Source organism: Gracilinanus agilis, chromosome 4 (genome assembly GCF_016433145.1).
Source record: "Gracilinanus agilis isolate LMUSP501 chromosome 4, AgileGrace, whole genome shotgun sequence".
Taxonomy (NCBI): domain Eukaryota; kingdom Metazoa; phylum Chordata; class Mammalia; order Didelphimorphia; family Didelphidae; genus Gracilinanus; species Gracilinanus agilis.
Window position 1 is genome coordinate 189724123 of NC_058133.1, and position 22959 is coordinate 189747081.

The window sequence follows — 22959 nt, forward strand, 5'->3', positions numbered from 1 at the left end:
GGGGGGGGGTTGAAGGGGAAAGGAGGAGAGCATGAATCATGTAACCATGTTAAAAATGAATATTAATAAATGTTAAAAAAAAATCAACTTGGAGAACACAATCAAATGACACCCAGATGGAGGCTTAACAGTGAAATCCCAAATGATATCTAGGTCAAAGAACAAATCATAGAAATAGTAATTATGTCCAAAAAAATCATAATGATAAAATGCCATACCAAAATTTCTGAGATGCAGCTAAAATAGCCCTTGGGAAAATTCTAACCCTAAAAACATACATTAACAAAATAGAACAGTATAGATTATTGAACCATAAAATTTTAAATTCTAAAAACTTAGAAAACCAACAGATGAACCTAAAATAAGCTCCAAAAATAGGTCTTAAAAATTAGAGGAGTAAAAACCCTTTTCCTGGTTTTTTAGTTCTTCTGAATTCAGCTCCAATTTATCTTTCTAATCTTTTTACACTTTATTCCTCACCACATACTCTATGATACAAGAGCACTAGCCTTCTGATGGTTTCTCATATACAATGTTCCATCTCCCAACTCCATACCTGGAATGTTCACCCTCTTCTCTTTCTCTTGCTGGACTTCTTTAAGACTCAGCTCAGATTTGACATTTTGCAGGAAGCCTTCCCTGCTCCCTTCCCATTATTTGTCCCTTTCCTCAGAAATTACCTCTAATTTACTATATATACATATGTGTATATATACACACACACACATAATGTGTGTGTGTGTATATATATATATATAATATGTACATATCGTTTGTGTGTTGTCACCCCCATTAGAATGTAAACTCTTTCAAAGTAGAAACTGTCTTTGGACTTTCTTTGTATCCCCATCCCCATTGTTTAGCACATAATAAGCTACTAATTAATGCTTAATGACTGACTACAATCAGGACCATATCTGTAAATTTCTAAAGATTTTTTTTTTGCCGTATTTTCTCATGGATTCTTATTCTAGACACTGACCTATTATTTCTACAGCTTAGCCCTGTCCCTTGGACTCAAGGACTCAGGGACAGTTAAAATGTCTTAAATTGAACAACTGACTTTGGTAGCAATACATCTTTAGTATATTTTTTAAATCTTCAGAGCTAGGATGGCTTTCCTTCTGTTGTGTTCACTACCTTGTCCTACCCTTTTATTTATTTTTAAATTTTTTTATCTTTATTTTATTCCATTAACAAATTTATACATAAGTTTTCTGAGGTTACATGATTCATGCTGTCTCCCTCTCCTCTTCCCTTCCCCCTCCTGGAGTTGACAAGCAATTTCACTGAGTTACACATGTGTTATCATGCAAAACCTATTTCCATATTATTCATTTTTGTAAGAAAATAATCTTATAAAACCAAAACCCCAAATCATATACCCATATAAACAAGTGATAAATCATATGTTTTCTTCTGCGTTTCTACTCCCACAGTTCTTTCTCTGGAGTGGACAGCATTCTTTCTCATAAGTCCCTCAGAATTGACCTGGATCATTGTATTGCTGTTGGTAGAAAAGTCAATTACATTTGATCATCCCATAATGTTTCAGTTACTAACTATATACAATGTTCTCCTGGTTTTGCTTATTTTGCTCTGTATCAGCTCACCTAGGTCTTTCCAGTTCTTATAGAAATGAAGCAGTTCATCAATCCTTATAACACAATAGTATTCCATCATCGTATACCACAATTTGTTCAGCCATTCTCCATTTAAGGGATATCCCCTCAGTTTCCAATTTTTTGCCACCAAAAAATGTAGCTCTAAGTATTTTTGTACAAACAGGTTCATTCCCATTTTTTTTTGTCACTTTGGGCCATCCTTCTCTTTTAAACAACAACAATTTTTTAAATCTCCCTTGAGGAGGCAGCTGGGTGGCTCAGTGGATTGAGAACCAGGCCTAGAGATTGGGGGGTGGGTGGGGTCCTAGGTTCAAATCTGGCCTCAGACACTTCCTGGCTTGACCTAAGCAAGTCACTTAACCCCCATTGCCTAGCCCTTACCGCTCTTCTGCCTTGGAACCCTACACAGTATTGATTCTAAGACAGAAGGTAAGGGTTTAAAATAAATAAATACTAAATAAAATCTTCCCTTGAACTTTTGCACTGCCTATGGAGGTAGCCATTGACCATCACTCTGACCACTATGCTCTGTCAAAACTAAAAAGAAATTCATTTTAAGTGCTTAATCATGCTTATAATTTTGTATCTTATTTCTTTAGTTTGGCAGGTGGGGGGAGCCGTCCAGACCTGAGATATAATCAGTACTGAGAATTTAGGTATAGAAATTCCCTTCGTATTTGCAGATATAAAATGTGGTTGTAATTTTAGTCATAGAGGGTGACTTGTAACACTGAAAGGGTAAATGACTTACCCATGTTCACATAACTACTATGTATAATACAGAGCCTGAATCCATGTCTTCCTGATTCCAAAGCCAGACACCTACTCTTTATGCCACGCCTCTGTGTGTGTGTGTGTGTGTGTGTGTGTGTGTGTGTGTGTGTGTGTGTGTAGATGATGATGATTCTTTTGATATTTTAATGAACAAATCCTTGGGGTCTCATTTTGCTAGGACCTCATCATCCCTTATATATAGAGGTGATAGATGACTTGAATTATTGGGAAGAGCATGATATTGCACATCCAAAGAAGTATTGCTGTCCTAAGTTCTTTGGAATTCTGAAGACTACTGAGAATGGTGTTTAAGGGAGCTCTGACTACTTTCCTTGGGCTAAAAGTAAAAATGTGAATCCATTTCCCAGACTTATACAGAAGCTACTGTGATGATGTACCAAAGATAAAAACCACTTCCCTTGTGAGAACATCATGCAGTAAAGATGGGACTGCTTGTAAGTGAGCAGAAGAAAACTTGTATTTGGGACAAAGATATAGTTATTGCTTATGCAGAGTGTCATGTTATGGTTTCAGTAAATATTCTAGAGGAAAAGCTAATTCAACTGCATTGGTGTCATGACTTCTACTGTATCCTTAAATTATTCTAATCATACATGTGAAGAGTTTTGAGATTTGGGGGTAGAAAAGTATCATTTAGATTTGAAGTTTTGTCATTACAGTTTAAAATTGACATTTTTGCTGTGAATGACTGATTTTTTTTGCCATCATTTTTTATAAAGCTATGTTCTATGGTCTTGTATGATCTCACTGATTTTGGATTTTCCCTCCAGTGATAGAGATTATAACCCCTATATGCCTGCCCATCCTGGAAGACTTTTGCCCATAGCTAGTGCTATTTTCCTTACTTTCTCACTTTTTTATGACACTATAACTTTTGAAGCAAGACTTGTTTGGCAATATGAAAAGAGGTGGTGGTTCAGAATAAGGCAACTATTGCAAAAATTATAAATATAGAGGAAAAAAAGGTAATATGCATAGAAGATGCATAAGAACTAATAAAATAACCAGACATGAGTGATCAAAAAGCTCTACAACCTTGGCTGTTTTTGTTTATATTAGCAACATAATAATGATACACAGAGCAACTATTCTGTGTAAGTCAAATATATTAATAGTGATATAAGTATGAATTTTAGAGTACTTAAGAAAATGTTTGATATAAGATGTCTTAGATTGGGGCTATTATAAGAGAATAATAAATCTTAACTTGGAAATCATGCATTCTGCTACGTAATAAAATTAAGAACTAAGATGCATTCATGCATTTTAGTAGAATTATTATAAAGCATAATCTTAGATATTTAACATGGCTCCACATGATTCTATCCCAAATATTAGGACCATAGATTTAGAACTGGAAAAGAATAGTCATCCAGTCTATTTCTTGGTTGGGAAAACTGAGGCCAAGGCAGGTGGTAAACAGCTTGCTCAAAGTCACACATGTAGTAAGTGACAGAAGCTGAATTTGAACCTAGGTCCTCTGTATCTCCAGAGTCAGTGCTCTTATTACTGTATGAGAATGCTTTTCATATGTAATTATCATACTTTTATTCATAGGACCAATTTTGATACAGTAAGTTTTGTTGTTCAGTCATTGCTAACCCTTTGTGATTCCTTTTGGAATTTTCTTGGCAAATTGGGTTGCTCATTTTACATATGGGGAAACTGAGGCCAATGGGGTTAAATGACTTGCCAAGAATCACACAACTAATAAGTGCCTGAAGCTAGATTTGAACTCAGGAAGAGATGTCTTCCTGATTTCAGGTCCAACACTATCTATTGCGCCAACTAGCTGCCCCCACAATAGGCTTATTTGAGTTAGGAAAATATAATAATGGATGAAACATCACATTTTATTTAAATTGGACCATTGTTCAGTGGGTAACTTTTGTGCAGAAAAAATAAATTATGTGGCATGAAAGGTACATTATAGAAATTATTTTGGCAGAGGTGAGAAGAACAAAAAGAACCTAGGAGACACTAGACTCCCAGAGAGGAACCTTCCAGGAGACTGTTTTGATAATCCAGGAGAGAGGAATAAGGACCTGGAGCTGGTAAACAGAAGACTAAGAGAACAGTTTCTGTAAGGAGCAGAAAAGGTAGTTGCCCTAAGGGACCATTATGCATGTACAGGGAATTCATTAATAACTTAGATTTTTAAGACATGCTAAACTAGGCTAGTTAAATGGAATACAATTATAAAAACATGGCATGCTTCTATAAGCAAGGTGCCCAGATTATTAAATCTCAGAAAGTATTAAGGCTGGCCAGGAAAGTTGAAGATATTTAAAAGTGTCTTTTCACAGGGAAAGAGGATTTAAAAAGAAAAGAGGGGACCATTGCTTGTAGTGGTTGTGACAGTGATAGTTTAGCTGCTCTACTTGTATTTTTGTTGGCTTTATTTTGACTTATTTTCCTACCAAGGAGATTGTCTTTAGACTTATCTCAATGAAGTCAAGCCAGCTCTAACCTTGAGTGGTAAAGAACCGTCAGTGATCTTTGAAAGATTGTTAAAAATAAGAGATACTAAAGGTTTGAAGAGAGGCAAATTGTCAATTTTCCAAAAAAAAAAAAAAAAAGAGAGAGAATGAAATCTCCAAACTATACCCCCAGTGAACTTGCTTCAATTTCTGGGAAAATTAAAGAATAAGAAGCTAACGAATATCTAGAAAAGGAAGTAGCAATCACAAGAGGTAGCATGACTTCATCCAGAACAAGTTGTGCCAAACTTACCTTATTTCCTTTTCTGATGGGGTTACTAAACTGGTAGATCAGGAAGAAGATGTACATAGAATTTGCTTAGATTTTAACAATGCATTTGATAAACTACCATATACCATTCTTGTAGAGATGATGGAGAAATGTGGGTGAAGTGGTGATACAATTAAACATACCATTATACATTTAGTGCAATTCAAACTTGGTTGAATGGCCCCAAAGAGTAGTTATTGGTGATTTAATGGAAAGGGATTGCCATTGTAGTTCCCCAAGGACCTATACTTTGCTCTGTTCTCATGAACCTTTTTTATTAATGATTCAGATAGAGGTACATATGAAATACTTACCAAATTTGTAGATGACATGAATTTGTGAGGAATAGTTAATATACTGGATGACAGAGTAGGGATTCAAAAAGAATGCCACAGGCTAAATAGAAAAATTGACCAAATCAAATAATATAATATTTAACAGGTATAAACATAAAGTCTTATACTTGAGTTTTTAAAAATTCCCAAGTACAAGATGGGTGAGTTAAGACTAGATAGCAGTTCATCTGAAAAAGATTTGGAAATTTGAATGGACTACAAAGTGAATGTAAGCCAGCAATCTGATATGGAATCCATGAAAGCGAATGCGATCTTGAGTTCTGTTGAGAGTCATAGTGTCCAGAAATAAGGAAGTGATTGTCCTGTTGTTCTCTGCCCTTGTCAGTCCACATATGGAGTGTTGCGCTCAGTTCTGGGTGCCACATTTTGGGAATATTGATAAGTTGTTGTTAATCTAGAGAAGAGTAACCAAGATGGCAGTAAGGTTGCAAAAGGTCAATTGAAGGGGGGGGGGGGATTGGAGCTTTTAGACTAGAAAATAAAAAACAAAAGTGATATATGATAGCAGTCTTAAAAATATTTGAAAGATTGTCATTTGGAAGAGAGATTAAGGCTTATTCTCTTTGGGCCTAGAGAGCAGAACTAAAAATAATGTATGGTAGTTACAAAGAAACAAAGTTAGGCTTTTGAGTTGGGGAAAATGTACAGCAATTAAGGCTATCCAAAATAGGCCATCTCTGGAGATAGAGAATTTTCCTTCACTTGAGACCTTTAAACAAAGATTGGATAAACACTTAAAAGACATGCTGTAGAAGGAAGCTTACTTCAAGTTTAGTTTGGCTTGATGGTCTCAGATGTTCCTTCCACCTTGGAAATTATGTGATCCTACATCATTTTCCAATGTATTTTGATTTTCCCAAATCCAAAATGCAAGGTCCCAAAACCTGACATTCAGTAAAATGTTTTCCAGATGTGGGGCTGAATAATAAACTAGGTTAGGGCAGCTAGGTAGCTCGGTGGATAGAACATCAGGCCTAGAGTTAGGAAGATTGTGGTTCAAATATGGCCTCAGACACTTTCAAGTTGTGTGGCCCTGGACAAGTCACATAATACCAATAGCCCTTACCACTCTTCTCTGCCTTGAAACTGATACTTGTATTGCTTCTATGACAGAAGATAAGAGTTTTTTTAAACAATAGACTGAGTTAAGTGTACTCCTTCCAGAGGGTTCTACCTTTTTTTTTTTTTTTTCAGTTCTTATACCAGCTAAAATATTGCACCAACTATATAGGTGATTTTATTGTGATTTCAATCAAAAAGCACCAAATAAAGTATATTACTTAAATGTTGCTCTGAAACACTGCACAACCCCAAAATAGACACTGGCATCCACCCTGCTTTTCATTGTTGGCTAACTGACCTCCCCATAAATAGCTCAGTGTTATGTGATCAGATAACTACAACTTCAGAAAAGTAAAATTTATTTCCTGACACATGGGTGCACTATCTATATTATTTAAGAAACCTATAGAAGATAACCCAATTCCTAGCAATAGCTTAAAGTCTCTGTTGTAGCTGCCTAAGTCCTTTTTACTTTTTGGTGACTAAATCCCCTTGCATAGGCTCTAAAACTAACAGGCCTGCCTTATGCAAAATTCCATTCTTTAATAAAGTGGAGGTGTAGTGAGATTTCGTTTTTGTTTTTCTACTGGGAAGCGATTTGGTGCTTTGCTCTGTGAGGTCTAGACTGATCAGGGACAATTTGTGATGATTTCCAGTGATGTTGAGATGGAAGATGTGGCAATCTAGGCAAAGGATTCATCCTAATTTTATGATAAAGTAGCACATTTTCTAAAATTGAGAATGTCAGGGGCAGCTGGGTAGCTCAGTGGAGTGAGAGTCAGGCCTAGAGACAGGAGGTCCTAGGTTCAAACCCGGCCTCAGCCACTTCCCAGCTGTGTGACCCTGGGCAAGTCACTTGACCCCCATTGCCCACCCTTACCAATCTTCCACCTATGAGACAATACACCGAAGTACAAGGGTTAAAAAAAAAAATTGAGAATGTCTTAAAAAATAAAGTTAAAATTTGCTTACCTTTGATTTGTCTTGATATTCTCTCTGACTTTAATTGGAATGTGTTGATAATGATAGTGGCTTTTAAAATGTTGTAATGTAGTTGAGTATTGCTGCAGAAATGTCATGGCAAGACAGCGAGTTGGCTCAAGCCTAGAGACAAGATGTTTTGGATTCAAATCAAGCCTCAGACACTTCTTAGCTGTGTGACCCTGGGCAAGTCATCTAACCCCATTTTCCTAGCCCTTACTGCTCTGCTGCCTTGGAACCAATGCTTAGTATTAATTCTAAGACACAAGATCTGATTTTTAAAAAAGAAGAAGAAAAAAACATCATGGCATTAAATTATGAAGTTGAATCTTGGAGTATTTCCCCAAAATTTATGCATGCAGGAAAGTATACTAGGCACAGTATGTTACCTGTACTATGAAGGTTAGCAAGATATAGAATATTTTCTTAGAAACCAGGTATCAAACATTTTCACTTTTCCTTTTCATGAATTTGCTTTAAAGTAGTTGTTATTTGTGGCATTCACTGAAATCAAAGGACCCCTACCCTACCATTATTCATTATTTCCTTTTCCTTTTTTGAATTGTCACTTTATTTTGGCCCCATAATGAGAAGGAGCTGAAAGAGTAGCTATAAAATAATGGATTTTGATGGTTGGTCTATGCTCTCTACTGATGATGCTTTTGTTTGGGGCATTTTTATAGACAAGAGTTGCATCAACCTTGTCAGGCAGCTACTTATCACCACTCTAAGTGAAATTAATGTCAAATTCTGATAAAATCCAGGGTTAATGTTGAATCTTTTAAATCCGATGACTAAATCACGAGGAGGGTCATCACCATGATTCCTTTTCAGTTTTTCCTAGAGTGTGAAGTCTTTTAACAGATTTTCAAAAAACAACAACAAAACTTCTTTGGTTTATTTAGCAGGTGGTGAACAATGGCTGTGTGGATCCAAGCACAGCAACTCCAAGGAGATGCCCTCCACCAGATGCAAGCGTTATATGGCCAACACTTCCCCATTGAGGTGCGCCATTATTTATCCCAGTGGATTGAGAGCCAAGCTTGGTATGTAGACTAGTTTCTCATATCTTAATAAATTGGGGGACTTGGTGGGAGTCCAGAAATGTTGGTCTTTGCTTCAGAAGAATGATTCAGAGTTAATTTAGGTTTTAAAATTCTGTCTTTATGCAAGGTACTAGGGGCATTGGAGGCCTTAGGGACATTATTGCTAGTGAATACCAGGCTATGTTATGAGCTCCCAAGGATGCAAAGCATGGTATTGAATGCTTGAGTCAACACATTAAAAAAAATTTTGGCCTTTGTCCTTGAACTTTATGATTTAATGGGATGGATAAAACTGACAATCTTGTGTCCAACAGAAATTGCCACAAAATGTAACCTGTCCTCTCCATAGTGATGTTTTTGTCAAACAAAAACCTTGGCTGTTAGAGTATCATTTGAAATAAGATATTTCAAGCTTAAAAAAAAACATCAAGACATGGGCTTAGAGGTTTTAAAGTACAATCCATCATGGTTGCCATATTAGAGTAGGTGTCTCAGGCCTGGGAAAGAACCATTCTCCTTGCCACTGTATGTATGGATTTAACTGCATGTCAGTGATTATGCCACTGGATGGATAGAAGTTACATATTAGCAGATTTCCATTTAGAAAAGTGACATTAGGCAACTCTAGAAAGGAGAAGAGTTTTCTGTGTAGCTTTAAAATGCTTAGGCAGAAAAATCAGCTGAGAGTTAATAAAATCTGAGCATGTCAAATATACTTTTTTTTTTTTACTGTCTGTCTTGATTTTTTCACTTAGTTGCTTTCTTAGGAGTAGGATATTACATTATTGGGAGAAGGCAGAGAAATAATGGCAAGTTTCTATTCAGATATTTAAAGCTCCACTAAGCAGTTTTTCCATATAATCTCTGTATTAAATGACTATTAAAGAACTATTTTAGCTTCATAATACAGTTTTAGTCTGACATTGTATAAGTGATTATGCCAGTATAATGACTTTAGTCAGAAAATCTCAGCTCCTTCGGTTGTAAGCAGGAAAAGTAAGATTATTCACATCATTAAAATGAGTCAATATGGTTCTGAATTGAGGCAAATTAGACTTCTCTGAGTTTTGCTCAAAGTCTAAAAACATTTCAAGAGCAAGAGGAGCCTCAAGCAGGGAAATTCTGCCAAATTCAACACTAGTGGTGCAGGGTTGTTCTTGATATCTTTCCTTCACTTTTATTTAATGCATCTAATACACCTATTTAAAGTTTGCCTTTCCTTCCTCCTTTTCCCCAGGGTTGGTTTTGGCATATTATTCATTAAAGTAAACCAAATCTTTGAATACTGTTTGTGCCTACATTTGAAAACAGATGCATTGGCTTAATGGATGGGCAATGAAATATAGAGCCTGTTTAGTACTAGGTCACTTGTTTGGATCCGACCCAGGTCTGTAATAACTGAGAGTTATTTCAGTCTGACAGCTGTTTGGTTCCCTCTGTGAATGGAGTTAAGAGTTTTAGCACTGTCTAGAAACAATTGTTCTGAATTACCAAAATAAACAAACAAAATCCAATTCCAGGATCCTACGCTCTGTTTTTTAAAGTAGCTCATTCATTCATTAATTGGGATGAACTCACTCATGAAATCGAAAAGGATTAGCAGAGTGTATTAAAAATCAAAATCCCACAATATGCCCTCTACAAGAAACATATTTAAAGCAGGGAAACCCTCACAGAGTAAAAATAAGGGGCTGGAGCAGAATCTTTTATGCTTCAGCCAAAGTCAAAAAAGCAGGGGTAGTTATCATGATCTCAGACAAAGCAAAAGTAAAAATTGCTCTAATCAGAAGAGATAAGGAAGGAAATTGCATCTTGATAAAAGCTACCATAGACAGTGAAACAATAACAATACAAAACATATATGGAACAAATGGCATACTCATTAATTTAATTCAATAAAACATTTATTAATGGTCACCTATCGTGTGCCAGGCATTAGGAATACAAAGACCAAAAAAAGGAATAATTTCTGCTGTTAAATAACTTATATTCTTTTTATGGAGGTAACATCATGTTCACAGATAAGAAAATATATGAAGTAATTTCTAGGGAGGGAGATATTTGTAACTGAGAGATCAGGTAAATATCCTGTAGAAGGTGACATAATTCTCCATTACTGAAGTGTTAACACTGTCCAGGTCTATAACCTGTGCCATAAATGACCACCTTTCAAAAACATTATGGATATCTTCTGAGAAACACTATGTCTGATTCCTAGTGCTGACAGACACCACTGTGTGGGGAGGGATATGCAAGATTGCCTGGAGGCAGTCCTCCATTTAGACTCTGGGAAAGTTGGGGATATTGTTATGTTGTCAAAATGGAGAGGACTATGTACTTATCAAAGCTCCAGAACCATTATAATAGCCCATAAAGTACATGGAAATGCTCCTTCTCCCTTCATGTCCAGGAGCAGATAGCACAAACACTTCAGAGCGGACCTGTGGGAGAAAGGAACAAGGGACAATGCTTTGTAAAAGGAAAGAAACTAGACCATACAGTCCAGCCAAAGTAATCAGTGAATGAGGATTAGATTAATATAGGCATCTAGTTGATTTCTATGGAGCAGGTTCCTGAAAAATTTCCCAATTGGGCACAAAGAAGCAGTTTGTTTATTTTTTAAAGCTATTTTGCATGAGTTGAGGTTGCACTTTAAAATGCACAAGTTGAGTGCATGTGTGTATACACATATGTGTAATTTTTTTTCCCCTAGGGACTCAATAGATCTTGATAATCCACAGGAGAACATTAAAGCTACTCAGCTCCTGGAGGGTCTGATCCAGGAGCTGCAGAAGAAGGCTGAGCACCAAGTGGGGGAAGATGGGTTTTTACTGAAGATCAAGCTAGGCCATTATGCAACTCAACTTCAGGTGGGTTTGAACTATGGGTACAACTACTTCTTCCTCCCAAGGAAATCTGCTCCTTCTTTTAGAGCTCTCCTCCCACAAGGAAATTAAATTTGCCTCTTTGTTTCATTGTTTCTTTGTGTTTAAGGGGTATAAATTGTAAATGGACTAAAGAATTGTTGATGTTTACTCTTTTTAGAAAAAGAAATGTTTTAGGGGTAGCTAGCTTACTCAGTAAATAGAAAAACAGGCTTGGAGATGAAAGGCCCGGGGTTCAAATCACACTTCCTACCAATATGACCCTGGGCAAGTCTCTTAACCCAATTGCCTAGCCCTTACCACTCTTCTGCCTTAAAACTGATATTTATCTATTCTAAGATGGAAGGTAAGGATTGTTAAAAACTTTTCATAACTTACTTTTGCACACTAGATTGCCATTTACCTATTATAGGGGAATCAGGACACATATCTGCTTATTAATGTAATTACTTTGTGAGAAATGTTTCTGTAATTAGTTTCTTTTGAGAACACAAATCAGTAGTACAAAGATGCTCTTTATTAATAAAACATAACTTTCTGGGAAGGTAATCATTATGGATAGCTTTGAATAGGTTTTCTTGATGCTTGTTGTTTGATTCCTTCAGAGCACATATGACCGCTGCCCCATGGAGTTGGTCCGATGCATCCGCCACATATTATATAATGAACAGAGGCTGGTCCGAGAAGCTACCAATGTGAGTGCGCCAGGGAGCTCTTTGAGTGCATCCTCTCTCATCAAACTCTCTCTGTACATTGAGCGAATTTCACAAAAGATTGTTCCAAGGGCTACTGAGGGCATACAAAAGAAATAGGAAAGACGGTTCATGAATCCAGCTGGCTTATCATCTAGTAGGAGACATAGGATGCCCATGTGTCAGATGATGTGATTTTAATAATAAAACATCACAAAGAGAGGTTAATGAATACAGTTCAAAGACAGTGATAAATGCTGAGGCTAAAGGTTTGATGAGGCAGGGAAAAGTGTTTAGGGAAGAGATGCCATTCCTTTTGAAAAACATTTTAAAGTTTGTTCATATCTTCTGGTTTTGTATCACCTTCTTTCCTGAATATTTCCTACCCTTCCCCTCTCCCCCCCTCCCCCCATACTCCTCTTTCTTGTGGGCCATCCCTTGGAAGAGAGAAAGGGCAAGTCAGTCAGTCAGTCAGTCAACAATCATTTATGAAGCAGTTACTATGTTCCAGGCACTGTGCTAAGTGCTGGTGATAAAAAGAAAGAAAAATAGCCCACAGTTCCTGCTCCCAGGGAGTTCATGCTCTAATGGGAAAAGGAAAAAGGCAATTTAGCCAAACTAATCAAGGCTAACTATATCTGATAGCACAGAAAAATATTACGTTCTCCTATTCCCTCATCTCACATCTCCTCTGGGAGAAGCTGCCATCCCTGCGCAGATTTGATGTAATAGCAGTAAGAATTAGGCGTTGGTTGTGAATGATTATAATCTATGAGGGATGAGGATGATGCTGGTTTGAGAGAGACTGAGGACCCCAAGTCTTCTTCCTCTAGGGTCCTATCAGTTAGAAGTGGGCTGAATGATAAGCTGGTTGATAAAGAGCAGAATGTCTTGATGGGAATAAATCACTGGGTGGTTGGTGCTATGGAAACCTGGTGATATTAGCCTTGAAAGTCAATGGGTGTGTGGGGAGGAGGGGAGCTGAAATCTCTAGGGAGAATGCCATCTAGATGGCTAGAACACATTATTCCATAGCAAGAGAGAAGCAGCTGAGTGATTCAGCCAGGTGGGGTCTGCCTGCATAGTCCAGAAGGAGGAGTGTTCATTGTCCATGAAAGTCCCCAAAGGGAATAACCCCTCTCCTTAGGCCCTCTAGGGAGCCCACGGAGCATTTCCTCCGGGAAGACTAGGCATGAAATAAATAGACTCCTTTTTCCTTTCTGGGGCCCCAATGGTAGGTGTCCCAGCCTTCTGGCTTTAGGCTTGGAGTCCGTGGAGTGTTCCCCGGAGAACCTGTGGCTTTGTCTGAGGCTCCCCTCAGGGCTCCCCAGACTGAGCTGGCCATCTGAACCTGCTGCCTCTCTCCTTGCCCTTCCCTCTGTGTGCAGTGTAGTTCTCCAGCTGGGAACCTGGCTGATGCTATGTCCCAGAAACACCTGCAGATCAACCAGACCTTTGAGGAGCTGCGACTGGTCACTCAGGACACAGAGAATGAGCTGAAGAAGCTACAGCAGACTCAGGAGTATTTCATCATCCAGTACCAGGAGAGTCTCAGAAACCAGGGTGAGGCCAGTGGGACTCAAGGTGGGCCAGGAAGCACAAAGAGAGGTCAGGCTGGAGAGCAAAATGGGGCTCTTGGTCTGGGGCATCAGCCTTTGGCTGGAGCCATCAGGGAGTCCCCATCCCTGATCAAGTCAGAACCCACTGGCAAAGGTGCTAAATAAGAAGGAAGAGACATGATCTCTATCCTCCCATAGATCCCAGACCAATAGGGAAATAGGTTCCTCTCTCAGAAAGCTCCCGATCTGAGTACGGTACCTAGCCACAGCTGTGGGCACATTGGATGCACTAAGAACATGCCAACTCAGTCCCTCTCCCCCCCCTCCCCCCATACACACACACACAGGACAGAACTTGTGAGTGATCCTTAGAATATAAACAATCTCAGGGTCTACCCAACAGTGACAGTGGGGATTGATGGAATTTTACTCTTCGTGGGAGGGCTTGTTTCTAGAAGCCTTCCAGGTGGGAGGTGTCTGTCAAGCAGCTCAGCTTGACAGGGGATAGCGTCTGCCTTGTGTCCAGGATGCAGTGATCTTCAGAACAGAAGAACCAGGCTAGGGGCTGTGTATGGAAGAAACCAGTTGTGGAGCTCCAGGAGCTCCCTCTCCTGGTGTTCCAGAAGCCATCTGTCTTAGGCTGGAGCCTGGCCTTGTCCCAGAGGGAGCAAGATGGACTTTGCTGTCAGAAATGCCAACCCAAGTGCATGTGCTGGTGGGAGGCAGCCTGAGCATGAGCACCCTCTCTCCATGTGAAGCTGTCCTGAGACCAGACAACTTCCCCTCCCTTTGCACCTTCCGTGGGAACATGGGATTCTTGTGCCTCTCTTTTTCCTTTCAACCACACACATGTTCTCCGTTCCTCATCATATTCCTCCTGTGAGAGGAGCTGTCATCCCCAGGCAGAAGGGAGGGAGTGTGGAGCTAGAATCGGGCCCTGATTGCCCATTGTTGTATTTGAGGGGAAAGGAAAACCTCATGCCTCCATCATCTGGAGGCACTGGGGAATGACTGAATAAGAGGCTGGTTGAAGCTGAGAGGAGAGTCAAACTTTGAGAGGGAGTCTCTCTTTTCTTTGGGGGGAGGGGGCGGGTAGAGAGTATCCCCTCTCCGTGGGCCTTGCTGTCTCCCAGTCAGATGGTGCTTGGGTCCCTGAAGCTTCCTATGTGGAGACTAAAGGAGGGTGTTGTGGTGTGTTCCTTTCCCCCCACAGCTCAGTTTTCCCAGCTGTCACAGTTGAGTCCCCAGGAACGCTTGACAAGGGAAACAGCACTTCAACAGAAGCAGGTGTCCCTGGAGGCCTGGCTGCAGCGTGAGGCCCAGACTCTCCAGCAGTACCGAGTGGTGAGCTCCTTCCTTTCCACTCTTTCCTGGGCACAATTGATGGGGGGTGGGGGGGGGAGGGTCAGGGGTGTCCTCAGATGGGCAACAGTGTCCTGATCTCTTTTGTCAGGGAGCCAAAGCAAAGAGCCAGGCAGGGTGGCTACAATGGATTCCTTTCTCTGTGGGGAATCTGGTCTGGGGAAATTGGGACAAGGGAAGCATGGAAGCCATTTGAGAAAAGAAGACCTTCCCTGTCAGTTTGCCATATTAAACGGGGCAGCAGAAGGCTCTCTTCTGAGCCTTTCAAGACCTTTGCCTCTTGCAGTCAGAGGACCTGGGTTCTAGTCCCAGCTCTGCCACTTCCTTCTACTCCCTGTGGGGACTTGAGATTGACCTCTGTGGACTTATTTCCTCCTTGGTCAAATGAGTGGTTAGACTAGAAGATGTGGAAGGCCCCTGCCAGCTCTGAATCTCTGACCCACTGGTGTTGGCAGGAGCTGGCAGAGAAACACCAGAAGACCCTTCAGCTGCTCAGGAAGCAGCAAACCATCATTCTGGATGATGAGCTGATCCAGTGGAAGAGGCGGCAGCAGCTGGCAGGGAATGGAGGGCCCCCAGAGGGCAGCCTGGATGTCCTGCAGTCTTGGTATGTGAGGGAGGGAACTTTGGGTGGGTGGGGCTGTTGAGACAAGGCTTTTGGCCTTGGGGGTCAGCTTTCAGGGCTAGTTCTGGTGAATTGGGGAGCTCTCTTCCAGACTGAAGGGCAAGGGATGGTGACTAAAACCAGACACTCTTCTCCCCCAGCCCAATTCTGCTGTAAGTTCCCTTGGTCCCTTCCCATGGTGAGAGAGGAAGTCCTATAGTCCTATATCTCTCCCTAGACCAGTTAGGGATCAGTCTGTATCCTGGGCAATTAAAAAAAACCCAGACCCTTATCTTCTGCCTTAGTATCAGTTCTAAGACAGAAGAGTGTCAAGGGCTAAGCAATTGGGGTTAAGGGACTTACCCAGGGTCACACAGCTAGGAAGTGTCTGAAGTCAGCTTTGAACCTGGGTCCTCCTGACTCTAGGCCTGGCACTCTGTCCACTGTGCTAGTTAGCTACCTCCATCCTGTGCAATTTAATCTATTGCCTTTGTGTTGCCCCGTGGGCTCCCACACCCAGGTGTGAGAAGTTGGCAGAGATCATCTGGCAGAATCGGCAGCAGATCAGGCGGGCAGAGCATCTCTGCCAGCAGTTACCCATTCCTGGACCTGTAGAGGAGATACTGACTGAGCTCAATGCCACCATCACAGATATCATCTCCGCACTGGTGACCAGGTAACTGCTGCTTCTGGGGCCATTTCCAGCCCTGGGGAGCAAAGGAAGGTTCTGGGGATCACTGAGATTGTGACATCTGCCTCTCCTGCCTTGGGCTCTTCATCTTTCCCTTGGCCTCTTGCTCCTCAAGCTGCTCTAGACTGAGCTTCCCTGGTTCTCACTCCCAACAGGCAGAGAGACAGTGTGCTGGAGAGAGCCTGAAGTCTCTGCTTCTGAGAGAATGTCCTCCTCCCCACACCTTCCCTTGTTCCCCCATTCCAATGGTCCCCAGCTCCTTTTGACCTCCTACCTTAGGTCTCCCTTCCTCTCCCTCTCACCTTCTTACTCTCAGTATTCTTCTTTTGGGTCAAAGCAGGGTCACTCATCTTTTACAGCTACAGTCTTGTTGAGGAGACCCACCCATACCTAGAAGTGTAAAGGGCCCAAGGCCATCCTTCCAGCCCCTAGTTGGTTGCCCTCCAAAGCACAAGAAGCACATCTAGTGATTCTCTCCAGTGATCTAGAGGCATCTAGTGATGTCTCATGGGAAGGGGTGATGTCATCTGGCATCAGCTGCATCCTGGATGTCTGGTCATTTCTCTTCCCTGCAGCACCTTCATCATTGAGAAGCAGCCCCCTCAGGTCCTGAAGACGCAGACCAAGTTTGCAGCTACAGTGCGTCTCCTGGTGGGTGGGAAGTTGAATGTGCACATGAACCCCCCTCAAGTGAAGGCCACCATCATCAGTGAGCAGCAGGCCAAGTCTTTACTGAAGAATGAGAACACTCGAAAGTAAGGATCTTTCCTCTATGGGCTTCCCTTGAATCCCCTTGGGCTTTAAAGGAAAGAGTCTCCTTTCCCAGAGAGAGATCTGAATATTAGCCATCCTCTCTCTGATGCCTTGTCTCTCTTCTATTTCATAAGAAGAGACAGGAAAGGGGCATCTTTTTTTAAACCCTTACCTTCTGTCTCAGAAAAGTGGTAAGATTAGGCAATTGGGGTTAAGTGATTTGCCCAGGGTCCCACGGGTAGGCCAGGTAGGGAGGGACAGGGGTTGAGGGAACATCTATTAAGGTGCAGATCCTTTATTGCCTCATTCCTTTAGTCTTTCTTCTTCCTCTTGCTTCTTCCTCCTTTTCAGTCCTCTCCATCCTGGCAATTCACTCAAATTACTCAAGTATTTACTGTATTTTATCACCTCCCTAGCTAAATATCTAAGCTTGTGCTTTGACCTCTCAAAATTGTGGGTCCTTGAGACTGGTTTGTTGTGGGGGATCTCTTGTTTGCAGTGATTACAGTGGGGAGATCTTGAACAATTGCTGTGTGATGGAGTATCACCAGGCAACAGGCACCCTCAGTGCACACTTCAGGAATATGGTAAGGAGAGAAGGGGAGGGTGGGGGGATGGGGGGTAGAGTGTGAAATAATTACCATTTTGATGAAATTTTGGACTGCTTTGTCGCCTTATTTCTTCTTTTTGCAGTCCCTAAAACGTATTAAAAGGTCTGACCGTCGTGGTGCAGAATCAGTAACAGAAGAGAAATTTACAATCCTGTTTGAGTCGCAGTTCAGTGTTGGTGGAAATGAGCTGGTTTTTCAGGTCAAGGTAAAAAAACCTCCCCACTAACAGTGCTGGTTTTTTGGTAATGGCCTAATCACTTCTGAGTATGGAGCAGTTTTTTTTAAACCCTTGCCTTCTGTCTTAGCTCAATACTAAATATGAATTCCAAGGCAAAAGGAAAGCAAGTGCTAGGCAATTGGAGTTAAATGCCTAGAGAGTCATACAGCTAAGAAATGTCTGAGGTCATATTGGAACCCAGGTCCTCTAGACTCCAGACCCAATGCCCTTCCACTGCTCTGAAACAATTGTCTTTTACACAGTATTTTGTTTACAACCTTCTTTTTGCTATTCAGGGACAGAATATGAGGAAATTATCTCAGCTCCAACCCCAAGGTCATTCATAAGATAGTAACAAGGCAAGAAATAAGATGCCATAAGTAGATAAAAGAAAAATCAACAGATGTAGCATGAACAGTTTTCCAGGCTAATTAGAGTATGAACTTGTGTGATTGTCACATGTATTTTTAGGTGCCTGTTATGTGATTCTTATCTAACTGGCCATTTCAGGTTTCTCCTCGTTCTCCATAAAGTCTTGAGAAGCACTATATTTTTTGGCAACTTCTACATCACATCCGATTTGAAAAAATGCCTGGGGGCACCTAGTGTTATGCTAGTACTAGGTAAAATCATAGTCTTTTTCCTGGAATAGTCCAGATCTTATGTTCAAGGATTGTGCTTGCCTAGAGTCAAGGTGAGCATTAGGGTGTTGAGATTTGTTAGTCAGAGAAGGGACACGAGAAGGGAGAATGTGATAGCTGTGGATTCTGAAGCTTCTTACTTGTTTCTCTAGACCCTCTCCCTCCCTGTAGTCGTGATTGTTCATGGTAGCCAAGACAACAATGCTACAGCTACTGTTCTCTGGGACAATGCTTTTGCAGAACCTGTAAGTATTTTCTTCTGTTGTGCCTATGCCTTAATGACTTCATATTGATGCCATAAATCTCTTTGAGGAAATGATCCCTATTCCAATTTGAGGAATAGTAGTAGTCTTTTTTTTTTTTTAAACCCTAACCTTCCATTTTAGATTCAATACTATGTATTGGTTCCAAGGCAGAAGACCAGTCAAGGGTTAAGTGATTTGCCCAGGTCACACAGCTAGGAAATATCCAAGGCCAAATTTGAATGTAGGACCTCCCATCTCCAGACATGACACTCTGTCCATAGAGCCACCTAGAATGTAATATTTTTGATGAAGCCTGAAACTAGGAGTTGGAGGTGACTGTTGTATTCCTTCTTTTTAAAAATATGTTTTATTGCTGTCATTTGTTTTTGACATCACTTATATTTCTCAATATACCACTTCCCACTTCCAGAAGGCTATCCCTTATGAAAGTAATGCTGAACCTATGGCACATGTGCCAAAAAAGCCATTCAGCAAAACTAGCCAGCACTAGTTTTAGTCTAATGTTATTTGTCATGTTCTATATTCTTGAGTTCCTTCCAAGTCATGGGAGGGGGTGAGGCCAGCATGACTCCTACAGGGTATTTTAGTGAAAAAAAATTACAGTATGATTTCCTTCCTCTCTGAAAAAGAAAGTCATGATGCTTGCTTTTAGATTACCTTTAAGGTTCTTTCCAGTACGAAAATATGATTTTTCAATTCATTCCAAATGTTATATCACTCAAGGAGATTGTGAGCTGATGTATAGTATTGTTATTTGTTTTGTATATTTCAAATAACTGTATTGTTATTTGACAATTTTCCATATTGTTTCACAAGGAAAAATTCCACATATTGGGTTTTCCACCAGAGTTTTTTCATAAAAGTCTAGTATATCCAAGGTTTTGGCCTTGTTATCACTCCCTTAGCACATACACTGGCATGAGAGGAAGGCTCTGTTTCATCCAGGGAAGAGATTTGAGAAACATCATTTAGCATCCATATTAATGTTCTTCAAAATACAATTAATTCTCTTTTGCTGCTATAAGAAGGACTTTATGAAGCAATGTATTGAAATGCTTAAGATTAGTTTAAAATTAATTTTTAAACTGCCCAGAAATTATCTTGTTTGATGAGAAGACACTGGTTCTTTTTTGTAATATTTCTGGACAGAATGACTAGGTTCTTCCACACTCCCTTTCCTGCTTACCACATAGCCTCAGATTCTCATGTCACTTTATCCAACTCATAGCCTGTTATTGGAAAAGCATTTTTCCACTAGAAAAGGAAGAATCAAAAGTAATTTAACTTTTCAGTCATTCAGGGTTTGATAAATCTAAAAATATGGATTACTAAGAAAGACTTCCCTATTTTATAAAAACTACTAGGAAAACTGGAAAGTGATGTAGTAAAAATTAGGCTTACAACAACATTTTCCTCAAAATTCCACAATAAATTCAAAATGTTTATATTACCTAAATATTAAAGATCATACCATTAAAAAGATGAGAAGTAAATAATATCTTTCTTTTTAATTAATAAATTATTACTTTTTCTCCTTCCTACCTACTCCTTTATTCAATTTTAAAAAAAAAGAAAAAGAAAAGGCCTTGTAACATACATGTATAATTAAGAAAAACAGTCTTGCATTGGCTTTGTCCAAAAATAAGTTTCATTCCACCTTGAGTTCATTATCTGTTATTCAGAAGTTTGGTAGTGTGCTTCATCAGCAATCCATTGGAATGCTGGCTGGTGATTACCTTGATGCAAGTTCTTAAATCTTTCAAAGTTGTTTGTTTTTACGTTGTCATTGTGTAACATGTTCTCTAAACTCTGCTGTCTATTACATTCACACACTAAAATTTGTTCAGCTATTCTCCAATTGATGGAAAAATAGGCATGTTAATTCAGGGAACTGTGAATTAGTGTAACTCTTTTGGAAATCAGTTTGACATTATGTATATTAAATGATAAAACTATCCATACCTTTTGACCTGCTAGGCAATATGCCCTAAGGAGGTCACTGGCAAAAAGAAAGTCTCTATTTATGCTAAAGTGTTGATAGCAGCACTTTGGGAGGTAGCAAAAAAATTGAAAGTAAAATAGATTCCTATAAATTGAGAAATGGCTAAACCAAGAGGATGCTATGAATATGAAGGAATATAGTTGTGCTATAAGAAATGACAAGCACAATGATGAAGCCTGAAAGGACTAACATCAGTTCAAGTAAAAGTTCATGCAAATTAAAGAGAAAATGCACATTGACTACAACAGAGTAAGTTAAATGGAACAGACCACGACCTCAAGACCATTAAAACTTTATATTGCAAAATTATTAAAACAACAAACTTGACCCTCCAAAAAGAGCCATATTGATATACCTCCCTGTACTCTTTGGTAGATATCAGAGTCCATGGAACTTTGATATAAATCAGACTTTTTCTATGTTATTTTTTTATTTTACTCAAATTTTTCTTCTTCTCTTTTTCTCAATCAAAAACAAAAAACATTGGGGCAGCTCTGTAGATAGAGAACCAGGCCTAGAGTAGGGAAGACCTGGGCTCAAATATGGCCTCAGACACTTCCTAGCTTTATGACCCTGAACAAGTTACTTAATACCAAGCGCCTAGTCCATACTGTTTTTCTGCCTGGGAACTGATACCCTAGTATCAATTCTAAGACAGAAGGTAGAGATTTAAAAAAAAAAATTAGGAGTTTTCTTGGGGGGAAGATGGAGAAATTTACACAAAGGGAATAGCTTTGTGTTATAAGAACAAAAGATATCAGTAAAAATCTGTTTTTAAAAAGAAATATCCAGAACAGTAAGATTTTCTCAACATGTTTTAAGATTTGTAACTATGATTTCACTTACATTGTTTTCAAATATGTGCATATGAATAAATGTGAGAGCCAGTCCATTTCAGACTGGCTTTCTTTCCTGTGCTTTGGCTTAGTATTTCACACATCCATATCTATTACATCCATAGTCTTTCCATAAGGCAATTTAAAAAAAAAAAGTATCAGGCTTTGGTTGTGATTTTAGTTATTAGATGTCTTCTTATAGCTCTTCTTACAGAGGGAGATACCCTGAAATGACTTTCCTAAATCATGTATGTGAGGCTAAAGTGGGAACTTCTGAGCTTTGTGCAACATTATACCAGTCAAGAACTCTGGGAGGGTTATCCTAAGGCTTCCTACAAGACAGATGTTTGACCAAACTAACCCTGGATGATTTTCCTTTTGAGGCAGTTGGTTGTTTCTTGAATGGCTCTGGCTCTTCTCCCTCTCTGGGATTGGTGCCTCTTTTTGACTTGCCTTTAAAAAAAATTTTTTTTAATCCTTACTGTCTGTTTTAGTATCCATTCTAAGATAGAAGAGCAGTAAGGGCTAGGCAATATAACTAAGTAACTTGCCAGGATCACACCACTAGGAAGTGTGAGGCCAGATTTGAATCCAGGTCCTCCCGACTCCAATCTTTGCTCTCTATCTACTTTGCTACCTAGCTGCCTCTCTGACTTGCTCTTTATCTTTATCATTTTCCCTTTTCCAGGGCCGGGTGCCATTTGCTGTACCTGACAAAGTATTGTGGCCCCAGCTGTGTGAGGCTCTCAACATGAAGTTCAAGGCAGAAGTCCAAAGCAACCGAGGCCTGACAAAGGAGAACTTGGTGTTCTTGGCTCAAAAACTGTTCAACAGCAGCAGCAACAACATGGAAGACTACAACAACATGGCCATCTCTTGGTCCCAGTTCAACAGGGTGAGGGGAATGGGGAATCAGGAATCAGGAGAATCTTTCACAATAGATACTTTGGGGAGGTTTCTTCCTACCGCCTCTCTCACTAGTAGCTCTTTTGGGTAAAAGGTCTTCCTGAGACTCATCCAGATTTTTGGTGAGATAGAGAAAATATTATTGGACATGAAGTCCTATTGTTTGCATGTTTAAAGCAACTGGACTTTTAAGCATATTTATTTCATTTTAATCCTTTATATAAGGGGAGAATCTAAAATGAAGCAAAACATGAACAAAACTAAAGAGGAGGGATGTGTTCAGGACAAGTATGTGTTTTATGGGATCTCATTTGCTTT

At 39.8% G+C, this 22959-nt stretch overlaps 1 protein-coding gene across 2 annotated transcripts in view; it reads left to right on the top strand.

The window, feature by feature from the left end:
- Positions 1-22959, top strand: part of LOC123245349 (signal transducer and activator of transcription 5B) — a 77189-nt gene that overhangs the window by 48417 nt on the left and 5813 nt on the right. For both annotated transcript variants that reach the window (XM_044674209.1, XM_044674210.1), the window contains exons 2-13: positions 8476-8616; positions 11330-11486; positions 12107-12196; positions 13582-13756; positions 14966-15096; positions 15570-15721; positions 16239-16394; positions 16985-17164; positions 17662-17749; positions 17856-17978; positions 18784-18876; positions 22424-22630. In XM_044674209.1, coding sequence (XP_044530144.1) covers positions 8489-8616; positions 11330-11486; positions 12107-12196; positions 13582-13756; positions 14966-15096; positions 15570-15721; positions 16239-16394; positions 16985-17164; positions 17662-17749; positions 17856-17978; positions 18784-18876; positions 22424-22630 — 1680 coding nt within the window. In that variant the 5' untranslated portion in view covers positions 8476-8488. The remainder of the gene's footprint in view (positions 1-8475; positions 8617-11329; positions 11487-12106; positions 12197-13581; positions 13757-14965; positions 15097-15569; positions 15722-16238; positions 16395-16984; positions 17165-17661; positions 17750-17855; positions 17979-18783; positions 18877-22423; positions 22631-22959) is intronic.